Below are 18054 nucleotides of genomic sequence, written 5' to 3'. Positions count from 1 at the left end.
CACTGTATTAGATAAGCTCCACTGCTATTCATAAGGTTTTCACTAGCTAATTTTTTAAAAGTAGAGTACCAGGTCCTTCTTTCTAATCTGCTTTAGTCTGGAAGCTCCACTGAAATCCATCCACCATGGGTCACCCTGCTGGTATTTGAAATACTGGTGGCATAGCTTCCAGCCTCACAGCAACAGACAGGCCACCACAGCAGGACAGTGATGGCATAATACTGTTCCCTCCCCCAAATTCACGTCCTATCCACATGAAAAATACATTCATCCCATTCCAGCACCCTCAAAAATCTTATCCTATCAACTCTAAGTCTAAAATCTCATCTTCTAAATGATCTAAATAAGATATGGGTGACATTCTGTGTATGTTCTCTCAGACAAAATCCCTCTGTGTTTATGAACCTGTGAAATCTAAGATATATGATAACATATGTTATCTGCTTCAAGGTACAATGGTGAAACAAGTATAGGATTGATCTTCCCACATTCCTAAAGGGAAAAATTGGAGGGGAAAAGGGCAAGCAAGTCTGAAACCCAGAAGGGAAAATTCCACTAGATTTCATGGTCTTGGGATAATCCTCAGTGACTGGATGCTCTGTCCCCACCAGTAGGCCCATCTTCAGTGCCCACCTAAGTGGGTGGCATCATTATCATGGCCAATCAGGATTATGACCCACCCTAGGAATTGAGGAGGTGGCCCTGTCCTCTAGGACCAAGGAGGCAGTGTCTTTGTCCTCTGGGTCACTTCTCCTTTTTCTTGAAGGATAATAGATATCCATAGCCAAGATATCCATAGCCAAGAAGCTCCATCAGTTTATCTTCAGCCCGTGGAATCCCAGCAGTCCAGCAGCCTTACTTCATTTCACCCTGTCTCTGGCCCTTTCAGTTAAGCTGGCAGTATTTCTGCTGACATGGTTAATGATTCCATAAGTCACTACCTAATATCTTTAGCAAAGTGTTGTCTAGCTCACTGTTAATGTTGTCTCCAGAGCACACTTCCTCAAATTTTACAATGTGAATAGGCTCACATTTCCAAATTTTCAAGTTCTATTTCTTTATGCAGGAGCTCTGGTACTTGGGACTTGACTGCCAAAGGGACTTGACTGCTAACCAGAAGGCTGGCAGTTCAAACCCACCAGACACTCCTCGCAAGGAAGCTTGGGCAATCTACTTCCATAGTGATACTGCCTCGGAAACCCAAGGAAGGGTTGTTATGAGTCGGATCTGACTCAATGGCACATAACAACAGCAACAACATTTCTTTATGCACAGTTCATTCCTCAGTTTATGTCTTTCTTCTTTCATTTACTAAGCAAGGAAGAGAAATCAGACTGTACTTTCCACATTTTGTTTAGAGATATTCTCAGATAAATATCAAGTTTATCACCTACAAGTTCTGCTTTCCACAAATCACTCTAAGATAATTCAGGCAAGTTCTTTATCACTTTCTAACAAGAATTTCTTTTATCTAGAGTCCAATAATGTATTTGTCATTCACATTTCTAACAAAATTCTGTTCATGCATATATGTATAATCTAAGATGATAGAAATTTTCTCTGTAACTCTCCTTCTTTCTTATCTTTCACTGGACTTCCTTTTAATGCCCATAATTATACTAATAATCTCTTTGAAGTAATCTAGGCTTTTGCTGTGTAGCACCTCAAAACTCTTTCAGCCTCTACCCAATTCCAAAGCCACTCCACATTTTTGGGTATATGTTACATCAGCACCCTACTTTCCTGTACCAAAAAGTATATTAGTTTCCCTGCCCGCCATAACAAGTTACCATAAATTGTTGTTGTTGTTATGTGCCGTCAAGTCGGCCCCGACTCATAGCGACCCCTCCTTGGGTTTCCGAGGCAGTATCACTACGGAAGTAGGATTGCCCAACCTTCCTTCCGAGGAGTGGCTGGTGGGTTTGAACCGCCAGCCTTCTGGTTAGCAATCAAGTGCTTTAGCCACTATGCTACCAGAGCTCCTAAAATTAGGTGACCTATGAAGCAAAAATTTATTATACCCCAGATCTGGAGACTGTTAGTTCAAATTTGGGATGTTAGGAGGGTCCTATTATCTCCAGAAGCTCTGGTGGCATAGTGCCTAAGGCATTTGACTGTTAACCAGAAGTCTGACAGTTCAAACCCACCAGCCACTCCTTGGAAGGAAGGTTGGGCAATCTACTTTCATAATGACATCACCTCAGAAACCCAAGGAGGGGTTGCTATGAGTTGGATCCAACTCCACAGCAGTGAGTTTGGTTTGGTTTTGTGGTATTATCTCCAAGACTCTTGGAGAATATCCTTTTCTGTCTCTCCCAGCTTCTGGTAGCCTCAGACATTCTTATCTTGCAGCTAAAAAATAGCCTCCTTGTCACATGACCACCTTCCCTCTGCCTCCCTGTGTCTCTTCTCTTTTATAGGGGATCACTCAGATTGCATTAGGATCCACACTATTCTGATATGACCTCATGTTAACTTCATTGCTAACATCTGTAAAGACCTTATTTCCAATCAAGATCACATTCACAAATACCAGGAGTTAGGACTTCAATATAAATTCAATATAAATTTTTGAGGGACACAATTCAGTCTATAACAGATGTCAGTGTATACTTAATTCTTATAGGTATAGATTATAATTTTAAGGCATGCTATGGCCATATTTTAATGAGACATTTACTTCATAGCTTAATATTTATTTCTTAGCAAGGCTATCTTATTCATATTGGTGAAGTAGAAAATGACATGAAGATGTAAAATGAATTTTGAAATTATATTTACATCTTTATTACATTTTTTTTTTTTAAGTTTTAGCTCATTTGATCTTCTCTGCTCCCAAGCACAGTCCTACCAGTTTAATTTCCTTCTCACAATGCTTTTCTTGCATTTTCCTTTGCCGCCTCCCTGGCTTCTTTCTTCCTTTTCTTTTACTAAAATAGCATTCCAAATGTCGTCAGGTGATGAGTAGATTTGCTTTATTGTCAAAGCTGTCTAGCTATTATTTCAGACATCTTGCAAGTTAGCCAATGAGGATTGAACACTATACATTTCCTACCTTTTTGCATCCTGAGGCTGCTTAAGAGGTGAAACAGTGAGGAAGACTGCTCAGGCACTTAACCAAAATTGCTTCCTAGTTGACACAAGGTTAGCATCTGGTCTCTTTCTAATGCTATACAAATTCCACTGACTAGTGTCTATTAAAGCACCATAGTCTAGATATGGCTGGTCTAGGATATTGTTTCAGACATAAACATAACTTCAATTTGCAAAGGCAGAGTTTACATGCCAGAGTTACCAAAATGAGTCAATAATATTTTTATTCTATAATAAAAGAATGATCAAGTTTATTTACCAAAAAACAAACAAAAAAAAAATTAATGATCACTATTAGTTTGGACGGGAGCTCTGGTAGTGTAGTGTCTACTGCTAACCAGAAGGCTGGTGGTTCAAACCCACCAGCCACTCCTCGGAAGGAAGTTTGGGCAATCTACTTCCATAGTGATACTACCTCAGAAACCCAAAGAGGGGTCTCTATGAGTCGGATCCTACTAGACGGCACGTAACAACAACAACACAGCATTAGTTTGGAGACTTCTAATAAGTGACATTCTTACGTATTTTGGACTGAGGCTTTGAATAAACCTACAAGGTGGCAATGTCAACTATGTAAGCTAGCTTCCCAAAAGGTACCTCGATTTTGTAATTTCATATCATTTTGCTGTCTCATCTCACTTACTTTTCATGTTAGTTTTTTCTATCATTTGCTTATCTTAATTAAAAAATACTCAATATCATTAAGTACTTCATCTTTCAGTTAGATGATTTTTCATGTAATTATGGGAGAAATAATAGAAAACTTTTGTATGATTATCACAAATGATATGGAGAGTTGCAAACAATTTGTAGTTAATTAGGAGTTTAGTGGGAGATTTAATTAATTTCTGTATTGGCTACATAGAAGATTGACTCTAACAATACCTATAAAACTAAAATATTACTAATATTTTAGAAAGAGGAACAAAATGTTTGTATATACCACACAGACTCAGACATAGGAAAACACATGCACACATACACACACACACATTTCACATCTAAAATATCAAATTTTAGTATATCAAAATTGTCCTAGGACTGACAGATTTTACTTTGCTAAAGTAGGTATTTTTAAAAAAGCTTTTAATCATATCAATTACATCACAACTTACACTGTAAATATTCATAATATTACATATTAGAACTGTCTGACATGGTCTGAGTGTTTGTTGGTTTTCTATACTTATGTTTCAGCCGTGCCACTTGTTTTTGTTTTGTTGTGTTGTGTTTAAGTCAGGGCTTTGAATCAGTTTGAACTGGTTCAATCATGGCTGAACAAGCAAAACTGGGATCGACCAGAATTTGTAAAATATGGGTGCCTGAAACACTAACTGGACCAAGAAAAATTATGACCTGAAGCCCTGGAATGGGAGACTCAGAAGAGGCCCTTTCATGAGCCTGATGTGGGAGACTGCATTATTGCCAGGACTATGGAGAGCAACACACATTCAAAGTTGTGGGGTTGGCTGCCATCTTTGAGCAGGGCACCACTGTTTGCTGCTCTGCCTGGCAAGAGGTTTGGTTGGTATGCAGCATGCATGCTGCCCTTGTTCTCTAAAGGGAAAATTAAGTTTCTAGCAGGCCATCAACTTGTAGTTTTTCCCATTCCAGTTATCAGTTATAGTTCTAGGCACCCATATTTTGCAAATTTTGATCTGTCCTGGTTTCACTTCATGGCCATGACTGAACTGGGAAGAGCCAGTTTGAAACCCTAGTTTTAAAAAAAGAAAGCAAAAAACACTGTCATATGTCATAAGATAATTAAAGGACTAGTTTTATTTGCAAAATCCAGTCATCAATTTTGCCACTGCCTGTTCCAACTCCAGCTTAATGGTCAAGACTAAATAATTATAATAATGGAGCTGTGGGGTGAATGATGGATTTGTAGCAACTATAGCTGTAACTTCTAACTAGTTTTCATTTTTCATCTTACAATTTCCATTTCCTCCCTCTATTGAAATAAGTTCAGTTGAAATGAATGGATACTCCTGCACATGTTGATGGTCCTGTGAGCTCTTCTGAGAATTGCATTGGTCTGTTAATGATACTGTTAATAATTTTTTCATGTTTTTTTCTCTTCTTTTTTAGTCTCGACCTATTCCTTCCCACCTTACTTCAGCAGTTGCAGAGAGTATCTTGGCTTCAGCCTGTGAGAGCGAGAGTAGAAATGCTGCCAAGAGGATGCGTCTGGACAGACAACAGGTACTAAGGAAACTTAGAGTCTGATGTACACTAGCTGACACAGAATTATTACAGTTAATTCAATTTATGGAGAAGAGGAAAAACTCTTAAGTGGATTCTAAGAACACTTGGATGTAATCTTTGTGTCTTTATTACATAATTTAAATTTGAAAATTGCATGGTACTGTGATCAAGAAGATCAATAAAAAAAGGACAAAATGGAAATTGTAAAATTAATGTTATAATTATGTTTCATATACAATTTGAAGGCTGATTACTTATTTAAATAAGAGGTTCTAATTGATCATTTTTAAGAGTTTTGTAAATTTACCTAATCATTAATGATAAGAACCTGACCATTAAAACTGATGTTGAATGAAATTGAACCCCTCTTTAATTTCTTCTGGTCTACTGCCAAATGCTCATGGATTATGTTGGTAATGTGAAAGTACAACACATATTTGAAAATCTCAAAAGCCTTAAAAAATGTACATGTAGCATTATGAAATTCCATGTCCTGGGCAAGCATTCTTTTTTACTAATGAATCATTTATTGTATACCCATTATATATTATTTTTCTTAAAGGTTTCTGCCTGGTGTGGATGTGTTTTTTTTTTTTTTTTTGCTCATTGGTATTTCATTCATTTGTTCTTTGGTGTTTCATTTTCTTTTTCACTTGCTTTTTCTGTCTCCCCTCTCAAATCTTGAATGTCTTTTTCTGTTTTCTCTTTATCTCCATCCCTCTTTCTTAATTCTCCATAAGGAAGAACTTAATTATAATACATATTATGTAAAAAAATATGTTGTGTTGTCTCCTGATATTTAAATTATTTTTACAACACATGAATTAGATGCTTCACATTTCTAACTGAAGTTGGGATGAGTGGATAATAATTGATTTAATCCAATTTTGTTTTTCCTGAGAGGCAGTACTCTTCTAAGGGGGGAAAAAAAAAAAGAAAGTTATTTTCTTTGTTGTTATGTTGTTACTTGCTGTTGAGTTGATTCTGACTCTGGTGACCCCATGAACGTAGATCATACAATGTAGAACTGTGCTCCACAGGGTTTTCAAAGCTGTGACCTTTCAAAGCAGATCACCCGGCTTGTCTTCTGAAGCACCTATGGGAAGTCTCAAACTGCTAATTTTTCAGCTAGTAGTTGAGCACTTAATCCTTCATACCAACCAACCACCTTTTTTCCAGTCCAGGCTTATAATATTTCAAAATGTTTTAGATTGGCATCAGCTTTTAATTTTATGTGTCCATTATGTTAATGCTAATAATTCTAAACGATGAAGATGAAACTCTTAGTTAAATAAAAATGCAGCATTAGCCTTAGATAAAAAGAATATCAAAATGTCCACTTTAAATTTGCTAATCGTTCTTTGCCACCAGTATTTATTCACATATATATGTCCTTAGTTGAGACTTGTATCATTAGCCTAGCTATAAAATTTAGTTGAATTACACCACAGCATACAATACCATCTACTACAGTGGTTAAGATTGTACATTCTGGAGGTAAGCAGACCTGCTTTTGATTCTCCGTTCTAACCTTACTTAGTTATGTGATCTTCAACAACCATTGCGGCCTTCTATGCTTCCATTTCTTCATACACAAGATAAGAAGAATAACAGTACTAATTCTATAGTGTTGTTATGAGAATTAAAAGACAGATTCATGTTATGAACTTAGTATTTTACCTAGCTTAAATTTAGCTGAGAAAAGAAGACATTGACTGATGTCTTAGCTTTTTGATCACTGAATTGGCATCAGTAAAACTAGAAAGAATCAGTAATAGTGCTTATTGGACATAGGAGTTTTGGAATAAGACTAAGTTCATTGGAGGAAAAAAAACAAACAAACATAATTCTAGAAATTAGGATAGGAGAATTCTAAGAGATAGAAAGGGCTATGCTGGTGGTCTTTTAGCCATATATATCACCTAGTCTACTCTAGAATGTTTAGAGTGTTATTCATAACTGATTCATGGTATGTTACAATATTACTCTGTACAATATCTTTCAAAGCTGGTCAGGCCCTGTTATATTTGGTCCAATGGCTTAATCGTTATCAGCCGAGTCTGTTAAATACAGGATGCAAATATAAAATTTATAGAGTTATTGTGAAGATTTAATGAGGTAATGCAAATGAAAGCATAATGTATTTCGTATGTTTATATATTTTTAAAGATATATTGAATTGACTATCTTAAGTGATAGGAAAAATCCCCATGTCTAGTGACAGATATCCACAGTTAGAGTTGTACAGTTAGAGCTGTGATGGTTTTGAGATATTTTAAACTGAGCCCAGATTTTCTTCCTTCAATTTCCCATTGAAGGAAAACTATCCAAAATGGGAAGGATTTCTTATGACTGTCCTTCCTACTGCCACCAGGGTGGGAATGGGGAACCAATGATTCTTGACCCTACATCCAGTATTAACTGCTTCCTTTTTTCTTTGTGCCTCATAAATAGTGGTCATACATGGCAATGGTCTGTCATCTGGTGATGGGGGTGCTATTATCACACCCACATATGAATGTCTTTCTAGGTACTAAAGCAGTTTAGAAGGCTCGGGATTTATACAGGATAAGGAAAAAAATGAAAAGGAGCCATGGTGGCACAATGGTTAAGCAGTTGGCTGCTAACCAGAAAGTCATGGTTCTAAGCCAGCAGCCACTCTGTGGGAGAAATGCCATGGTGACATGCTCCTGTAAAGATTACACCCCATAGGTGGTTCTACTCTGCCCTACAGAGTCACTAGGAGTTGGAATAGACTCAATGACACCTAACAAGGACAAAGCAATAGCAGTACACTGCCTGAGTGACTGGAAGCTTATTAGGCTACTTTACAAAGGTTGTTGTTGTTGTTGTTGTTGTTGTTTTTCACTTATTATGCCCAGCAAACCAATAAAGGTAGGTATTACTATTCCCATTTACATATGAGAAAATTGAGGCTTCTGGAAACTGGGGTTGCCTGGTAAATGAGCAAGTCAGGACAAGAGCCTATATGGTGTGAGGCTGACACTTGAGATCTTTCCCCTTCTGTGCCTTTTCAGTGATTATGTTTCCAGAGGAAATATCCATGTTTTGTAACAAACTCTTACAACTCATATCATCTCTGCCTCTGCTCACAAGATTTCGACTAGTATTTCTGATAGTCCCATGTTTTGCTGGAAAATTTCCTCCTTTATTCACAGAGAATTTGCACTGTACCTTAACTACCAATCCAAGTTCCCCAGTAGGCAAGCTCTTCCAGGTACCAGATCTTTTTCTGGATGTTAGTCTGATAAAGCTTACAGACTTCCCAAAGTTCTTTACTTCGTCTGGGGACCTGAGTATACACTAGGAACTCTGGTTTCATGTTTATAATGAAATATTTCAGAACTATCTAAGCTCCTTCTTTTTATTATGAATGCTATAATTTGGAGTACCACACAAAGGCTATTACTTCCCAGCAAAGAATGGAGTGCTGTGGGAGGAAACCTTCCTTAATTGGATCTAAATGTCTTTTGTCCAAGTAGACACAGCAATTGTGTTTTGCTTTGGCAATGATGTCATCCTTTTCCACATGTATTCTTATCCCTGCTCACAATTCTTAGAATTTGCCAATGTCAGAGTGTCTTCATTGTTCCCCCAACTTTTTGTGGGTGCATAATTGTTCACCACCTGGACAGTTGAAAATTGGGTCCTGTTAAGCCACACATCTGACTGCTTGCTGCCAGAGCCTAGCTACATGTAGAGCTGTAATTAGGTATGCCCTTCGGAGTATATATAGCTTTATGAATTAATTGGATTTTATAAAGCTCTTTGAGATAGCAACATGAAAGGTGTTGTGGATGTGTTAAACCCTTTATTTCATGTGTCCACGCTGCACCACTATCCTAGGGAGGCTTCCTGTTAAGCAGCCTCAGCCCCAAGCATGCCAGTGGCGAGGACACACGCCCAGTGCTGCATCAAGAGCCACATTTCACAGAAATGAGGTCAATCTCTGATGAATTAGAAAGTATATTCAGCATTCTTTTTCTTTTAACTTGAAAATCTGGAATTGTTACATGATCTAGGAAATTCTTCCTCACTTTGAAAAATTCAAAAAACGGACAAAGTCAGGCCTTGCTTTTGTAATTTGATGATAAACCTCAAAGTATTATTTTTTTCTTTATCTTTATTATTTGAATATCATTTTCTTTTTTATCTCCTTAAATACAGAGAAATCTCATTGTTCTTGATTGCAGTTCATTTAAAGAAAGAGACGGAGGCAGAAAGTGTGAGAGTTTAGAACCAGCTAGTGCCCAAAGCATTTGGCTGCTAACCAGAAGGTTGGCTGTTCAAACCCACCAGCTGCTCCATGGAAGAAAGATGGGGCAATCTACTTCCGTAAATATTTACCGCCTTGGAAACCCAATGGAGGTTGCTATGAGTCAGAATTGACTCTATGGCAGTGAGTTTGTTTTTTGGTTTTTTTTTTTGTTTAGTTGCTGTTGCTGGTGGTTTATTTCCTATTGGTGTGCGTTTTTGGCTGTTTTAGAAGGATGATAGACATTTTGTTTCTAGACCTGCTGACTGATTAAGAGAAAGTTTCAGAATAATGTGATAGTTCTTTTTTTTTTCTCTCTCACCTCAGTTGTTTCAGTTAAATTAGTTTGTAGCTCCATAGAACAGTTTACATCAAACCAAAGGTCGAGGGCTTCCCCAATGGCAGCACAGCAGCCTCTGCCATCATGGAGGACAAATCAGCTTGAGTGTTGGGTGGGTGTCGGTGATAACTAGCACTAACGGGAGATCAGTGGTAGGCTGTCATGTATCACCTTTGACTTTATTGAAAAGAGCATCGTTGCCAGGTGGAAGGGATGACGGGTAGTTATCTATGACACAATTCAAGGTGAAAACCTAACCAAACTCACTGCCATTGAGTCAGTTCCAACTCATAGCGACCCCTCCTTTGGTTTCCAAGGCAGTATCTCTATGGAAGTAGATTGTCCCATCTTCCTTCTGAGGAGTGGCTGGTGGGTTTGAACTGCCAGTCCTCTGGTTAGCAGTCAAATGCCGTAGGTACTATGCCACCAGAGTTCCTTAATAAAAGGTGAGCAAGCAGAAGGAAGAAAAAAAAAAAACTGATATATTGCTAAGTTTTTTAAAATAATAATAATTGCTGGTAACCCAGAAAGAACCCATTTGTCCAGGACCTAAGATGGCTTGTAAGCCCATGTTATTGTTGTTATGTGCCGTCAAGTCAGACCCGACTCATAGGGACCCCTCCTTGGGTTTCTGAGACCATATCACTATGGAAATAGATTGCCCAACCTTCATTCCAAGGAGTGGCTGGTAGGTTTCAACCTCCAGCCTTCTGGTTAGCAGTCAAAGGCCTTAGGCACTACACTACCAGAGCCCCTTGTAAGCCCATGGTTCCTTGCTATTGTTTTGTTTTCCTTAGTGATAAATTCACTATAACCTGTATTTCTTCATGGTTTTTCTCTTGATCTCTTGGGTACTGGACATATTACTAAAATAAATGTAAATGTAGGTACAAAATTTGAAAATGTAGCCAAAATTTGAAAATTAGTGATAATTTTAATGTGGAGTTTTGGATAGTTCTGTGTGTGTGTATAGTGTGGATAGATTTGAAAGCTGTCAAAAATTTAATAGTCAAGACAAACTTTTCAAGTTAGACAAGTTTTCATATTTCATTCTACAGCTTTATGTCTTTTTTTAATAACATTTACAAACTTAACAGAACTTAAAACAGCATCTTTGTTTTTTAAAGCAACATTTTTCAATCATATGTTATTCTTCAGTTTACACATTGAAGTAGTAACTAAGATATGGCTTGAAGCCTACTTCTGTGGTCTTCCAGCTTTCATGCCCCTGCCCTTGTCTCAGGGCATCCTCAACTTTTTACTCTAATCCTAGTATTTTCCTTTTATTATATGTATTTTAGAGAAAACCTAGAACTTTGAGTCTTTCAGCTTATATTTTATTATGGCCCTTTCATGCAAAGGGGAAAATATACTATGTAAGAAAATAGAAGTAATCCCATCTAGCATGGTTCTTGGAATATGTTCTATTTCCTGTGTAACATGTATAATTTTAAACTGCTTAAAATAGAGCATATATCATCAAGTCATTTTACTCTGATGGACCTTGTTTTCCGCATTAAAAATGATATTAATAATAAGAGCAATAGCAGAAACTTTTATGCATACAGCACTGTGCAAGGTGTTCTACAGGCCTATTTTTGGTAATTCTCATGGTTCTTATACAGACTCAGAGCAGTTAAGTAACTTTCCTAAGGTAAGAGTTGCTCAGGTTGGATCTCCTCTTTGTTCCAATCATTGTGCTTTTATAAACATATCTATAAATGTTTTTATAAATGTATTTGTTGTTACATTGTAAATTTTAGATTCATGCAGGCTTACTTTTAATCATTTGGGAAATAAAGGAATATATAAAGAAATACCTAAAGAAGAAATAAAATTAACTAGCAATTCCATCATCTGGTTTTATAGTATAATTCCTTCTAGCATTTTTTTTCCTATGCACAACGTCATTTTTTAAACAAAGAAATAGTATCACATCTCATTGTATCCTGCCTTTGCATTTCATAAGTATTTCATACCACTATATAATCTGTTGAACATTATTAAAATCTGCTTAACAGTATATCATGTAGACTTCCCATAAACATTTTGATTCTACCTTTTCTTGCATAAATTATTTCTTCAGGTAAATTACAAAAAGTGGGTCAAAGTACAAGAAACTTTTTAAAGCTCTTGATATGCATAAAGCCCATGCCCTTAATTTCTACACAATTGCTGTGACATAAAAAATTTAACTTATGTTATAAGCATATGCCTATTAAAAGTTTGCTTTAATTTGTGGGAATCTTTAACTCCACACTAGTAGTTCCTAACCCTACTATATGACTTTTTATATAATAAATATTTTGAAATTTCCCACTTTTAGATCCTGAAATGCAAGTTATAGTTAATAAAACTTACCTATGTACACAATTTAAAAGTATAAATAAGGTCCTAATTTTAATATAAACATACATTAAAGGGATCAATGTATAATGAAAGAGTTTGCATTTTTATGTATAAATATAGCAATACTACAGCATTAAACCAAAAAAAAAAAAAAAAACAATCACTATGGAGGTAGATTGCCCAATTTTCTTTCAAAGGAGTGGCTGGTGGGTTTGAACCAACAGTCTTCTGGTTAGCAGTCAAATGCCCTAGGTACTATGCTACCAGAGCTTCTACTATAGCACTAGAAAGTATAATGAAGTTCTCAAATGCTTGCACTTGCACTCGCACTCAAATCAATGAGGATGCAACAACTCCAAATGCAATTTATATTGGCCATCAAGGACCTCTGGTAGCACAGTGCCTAAGGCATTTGACTGCTAACCAGAAGACTGGTGGTTCAAACCCACCAGTCACTCTTCGGAAGGAAGGTTGGGCAATCTACTTCCCTAGTGATACTGTCTCGGAAACCCAAAGAGGGGTTGCTATGAGTTGGGTCTGACTCAATGGCACTTAACGACAGCACATTGGCCATCTACATATAGTCTCCAAAATTACAGGTAGTGTTTAGTTAAGCATCATCTTCCAAAGGAATAGAAGTTTCCCCTATGTGGGAAAAAATTAGCACAAGTGGATATTGAACCATGAGCACCAAGAGGTAGACAAATTAGCAAACTCATCTCAAGAGACTTGATTGCAAACTTTCTCTTGATTTCTCTGTTAGATCAGGACCCTGGAAATAGTTATAATTCTACTTTCATATAATGGAAATGTGGAAATATTGTATCTGTTTCATTATATTTTTTATAAGGTATGTAAATTTTATGAACATAATATTAAGGAAAAACAAAAATACATGTCAACTTAAAATATTTTACAGATTTATAAAATGTCATGTATTGATAACTGTAATGCATATTGAACATGGTTAGAACATTTATACTGAGATTTTGTACAGAAAGATAGTTGACTTGAATTTTGTTCACATTTTTGCCAGCAAAATAATTGCTTTAAGAAGTTGCATTGTTAAATTAGCATAATAACATGGCTGAACTTAAAATATGAATTAATTCAAACTTGAGTTCTTACAAGATAACTTTTTAATGAAAAAGTCTTAAACGTTTTTTTTTTCCCTGATTTTTTAACTGCCTTAAGTATTTCTTTAAATATTTTATGTATCTCTATGTGCAAATGTAATTAATAAGAGACAATGGCTTCAGCAATTATAACCTAAAATTGTTGATAAGTTTAGCAAATATATATGTTGCTATGTCACTATGTGGCTGACATTTTGCTCATTACAGAGGTTACAAAACAAGTAGGGAGAGAGCTTTATCATGTGCGGCCTTTGCTTGAACTTATGTGCTGCTTTGCCTATGTTATATGCTTTAATTCTCATAATATTGCTTCTGGGCACGTGTTATTATTATTCCCAATTTACGGATAAATACCTTTCCTTGAGAAGCTCACATTCTACTACAGATAGTTGAAATTATCATGAGAAATGTATTTGTAAGGGAGTGATCAGATTTATGTGAGAGCCCAGAGGAGATGGTTGCTGGTTCTGTGGGGGATGGACACTGAGAGGGCTTCCTAGGGGAGGTGCTATTTGAGCTGGACCTTAAAGAATGAAGGAGATTTTATAAGCAAAAAAGTTAGACAATGGTATTCTGGACATGGAACATTTGCAAAAATTAGAGTCTGGAGTGTTAAAAACAGCAGATCTGTAAGGGAAAGTTGGGACTCTTAGGAAGAAATGAAGGAGAGGAAAATGGTCTATAAAGGTTTAGCCCAGATTGTGCAGGGGTCTTACATGCTTCACAAAATCAATTGAACTTTGAGTGTATTATACAGAATGGTGGTAAAGGAGCATGACATGTCAAAATTTTAAGAAGCTTCGAAGTTTGTGGACTTTAAATTTTAGCCTAATTTGAAAAGTGCCTATGAAGACTACTCTGTCAGAAAATAATCATATGGCCACAGGGTATTTCTAAGCTAAACATAAGTGATTAGGGAATGCCTACTGTTGTATTCCATCACATTAGTGCAGCTCATTAGGAATCAAAGTTTAATGCACTCCTACAGTTTTAGCTTACGTAACAAGAGGGATTGACATAGTGATAGTGTCTGCAACAATGGGCTCAAACATAGCAGACTGTGAGGATGACATAGGACCAGGCAGTGTTTTGTCCTGTTATGTGTGGGGTCACTATAAATAGGAACTGACATGACAGCACCGAACAACAACTATATACAAAGATTGCTAATCTTTACCTTATAGGCTACTTTTGATGATGTCTCAAGAACAGACATTACAGTTTTCATCAACCAATGCATTTTGCTTTTTTGAAGATTGAGATAGTCTTACTTCTGTTTAAAATTTTCCCTTACTACACAGTTTCCTTTCATAACAATAGTATATTAATTTTTATGTCAATCATAATGTACAGTATATAATTTTACTCTAGTACTATAAGGCATGTAAGTCAGATCTTCTATGGATGAAAAGTCTGAATCTAAGGAGGTTGCTTGGGATGACATCAACAGATTCTTCGGGAAGCTGGCAAATGAGCTACAATTTCTGCCTTATTGTCTTTCTAGCACTCATTCTACTTCACTATTTAGTTTTCTGGTCTCATTAAGAATTATTTCAATATAATAAATGACTTTGTTTTTTTAGGTACATCTTTGGTTTAAGGTGTTATTAATTACAAGGGAATAAATGGCAGGATATGAGTAGGTGGTTGGAATCAAGACAGAGAAATTTGGCATAACATGTTGATACAGTTAATGTTTCCAAAGTCAGGAAAACATATGATTTGCTGAGTTCTCCATGAAGATAGCATCTTTGTTAATACTATTTATTTTACAACTAATTATTTTTAGTCTTAGCAATAAATGAAGAGTTTGACGTATTTGGTTTATGCCACATATATTCATTTTTATGTTTTATTTCTCATAATTTGTTCATCACTTGCCCTATATTTTCTCTTTAATCTGTCCACTTTAAAAACCATTAGATACTATGAAGAAATATTATATATATATATATATATATATATATATATATATATATATATATGAGAAATTGGGCCATAGTCACAAATATGTTATGCATTTAGAAAATATAATAGCTTAACAAATTGGACTCTGCTTCAAAGGCAGAGAGTTATGATGTTTGACATGACTAATTGATAAATAAAATGAGACCATTAGTCTCAAGAAACACAAAATTGATTCCACATCTATCCAGCACCTGGGGAGAAGATGAGTGCTTCTACATAGCTGAGTATTCTGAGGATTAGGCCTCTTTAAAATCTTTTCATTTTTAGTAGAAATAATTTCAAAAGATAATCAAGGCATCATTATTTCATGACAAAAGCCTACTGACCATAATTAAACCTTAAAATTTAATTTTAGTTACTAATCCTTGCTAATGAGTGTGCAGCCCTGACCTTAGATCTGTAGCTCCTGGCATAGGTGCTAAGGAGTAGGAGATGAAAAGGAAGGCAGATTGCACTGGGCAAATTTGCCAAGTGCAATCTGCTGCAAAAGACCTCTTTAAAGTACTGAGGAGCAAAGATGTCTCTTTGAACACTAAGTTTTGCCTAACCCAAGCCATGGTGTTTTCAAGCACCTCATATGCAAAGCTGGACAATGAATATGGAAAACCGAAGAAGAGTTGATGCTTTTGAGTTGTGTTGGTGAAGAATACTGAAAGTACCATGAACTCCCAGAACTAACAAAGCTGTCCTGGAAGAAGTGCAGCACGCAGAATGCTCCTTGGAAGTGAGACTGGCCAGACTTCATCTCACTTACTTTGGTCACTTTGTCAGAGGGACCATTCCCTGGAAAAATATATGATGCTTGGTAAAGTGGATGGTTGGCAAAGAAGGGGTAGGCCATCAATGAGATTGATTTACACAGAGGCTACCACGATGGGCTCAGGTATGACAAAGATTGTGAGGCTGACACAGAATCGGGCAGTGTTTCATTCTGTTGCACATAGGGTCGCTATGCATCAGAGCCAACTTGATGGCACCTAACAACAACAACAATCTAGCAAAGTCAATCCTAGGGGAAAAAATACATATATAAGCACTGGTGCCTAAGACATTCGACTGTTAACCAGAAGGCTAGGGGTTCAAACCCATCAGCCATTCCTTTGAAGGAAGATGGGGCAATCTACTTCCATAGAGATGTTATTGTTCTTGTTGTTATATGCCATTGAGTTGTCTCCAACTCATAGCGACCCCTCCTTGGATTTCCAAGGCCGTATCTCTAAGGAGGTAAATTGCCCAACCTTTCTTCCAAGAAGTGACTGGTGGGTTTGAACTGCCAACCTTCTGGTTAGCAGTCAAGTGCCTTAGGCACTATGCCACCAGAGCTCCTTCTGTAGAGATACCACCTCAGAAACCCAAAGAGGTGTTGCTAAGAGTCAAATCAACTTGATGGCAGTGAGTTGGTTTGTTTTTTTAGTGGATCCATGGTAGCATTTTCACATTCTGTGCAGAGGATATGGGTTCAAGTCCCAGCCAGTGTACCTCAAGTATAGCTACCACCTGCCAGTGGATGCTTGCATGTTACTATGATGACGAACAGGTTTCAGCAGAGCATCCAGACTAAGACAGACTAGAAAGAAAGTTCTGATGATCTACTTCTGAAAATCAGCCAATGAAAAGGCCCTGGATCACAACATTCTGAGTTGTAACCAATCATGGAAATGGCACAAGACCATACAGCACTTCGATCTATTGTATATGGGATCCCTATTAGTAGGGGACCAACTTGATGAACAGCTAATAATAACATTATAATGGCCTCCAGTGTCTTTTGGAATATTGTTTGACTCTACAATTTTATATTGTTCTATAAGATTTAAAAACTGGCATCATCACACTAAAATGAACATTGTTTTCCTTTGCCCTTCCAGCAGTCACCCCTCTTCTTCTGGTAATTTTACCTGTTTTTTTCCTCTTACTCTCACTCCATGGCCCCTGTGCAAGGATGACACACAAATTCGTGAAGCGTCCCATATTTTTGGGGGGAGTTCTGGTGGTGTAGTGCCTTGGCTTTTTACCATTTTGCTTTCCTAAAGGACCTAATTGTATACTGGAAAAACAGTAGAATCTTAATAAAAATCCATATGTGGACTTGATGTAATAGTTTTCCCATAGCCAAATGTTCAATTTTAGGGAGAGACAGAACCTTCTAATGATATGCCTGCTAACACAATAGGAATGCTCAAGCTTGTGAATGATTAATATGTGGCAAATCAGAGAAGTACTCAATAGGATGGATGCTCCAATTTAAAATGTTATCTGCCATCCTAGTCAACACAGTTTCAGGGCAAAATAGGGAAAAATTACAAATGTGCTATGATAGGCACCATGGGTGTAGGCTGGGAGCAGAGAGATGAAGAATGTCTCACCATTTACTTCTTTGGGCACTATTAGTTTTCACCGTTCAGTGAGAAAAAGAAGGCAGCTATTAGGTTTCTGACAAAGCAATTATGCCCGAGACACAGATGCTGGGAGCTGACCTGACATCTGCCCCTGGATAGTTGTCATAGCAGCAGGATAAACAGAGCAGCTTGATACAAGTGCTGTAGAAGCTCTGAGGAAGTACATTTGAACTTCCCTAGAAGGCAGTATATTTGAACATTAAGATACAAATACGTGTATCATGCATGTTCCTTTGTTGTTGTTGTTGTTGTTTGCCGTCGAGTCAGCCCCAACTCATAGCGACC

At 36.9% G+C, this 18054-nt stretch overlaps 1 protein-coding gene across 1 annotated transcript in view; it reads left to right on the top strand.

The window, feature by feature from the left end:
* Nucleotides 1-18054, top strand: part of NOL4 (nucleolar protein 4) — a 613219-nt gene that overhangs the window by 466024 nt on the left and 129141 nt on the right. Inside the window, 1 exon segment of the mRNA XM_007945636.2 lies at nucleotides 5185-5298. Coding sequence (XP_007943827.1) covers nucleotides 5185-5298 — 114 coding nt within the window.

This window comes from Orycteropus afer, unplaced genomic scaffold (assembly GCF_000298275.1).
Source record: "Orycteropus afer afer isolate SDZICR_OR568_19922 unplaced genomic scaffold, OryAfe1.0 scaffold00141, whole genome shotgun sequence".
Classification (NCBI taxonomy): domain Eukaryota; kingdom Metazoa; phylum Chordata; class Mammalia; order Tubulidentata; family Orycteropodidae; genus Orycteropus; species Orycteropus afer.
Note: the sequence above shows the minus strand (reverse complement) of the source record. Positions and strands in the feature narration are given on the sequence as shown.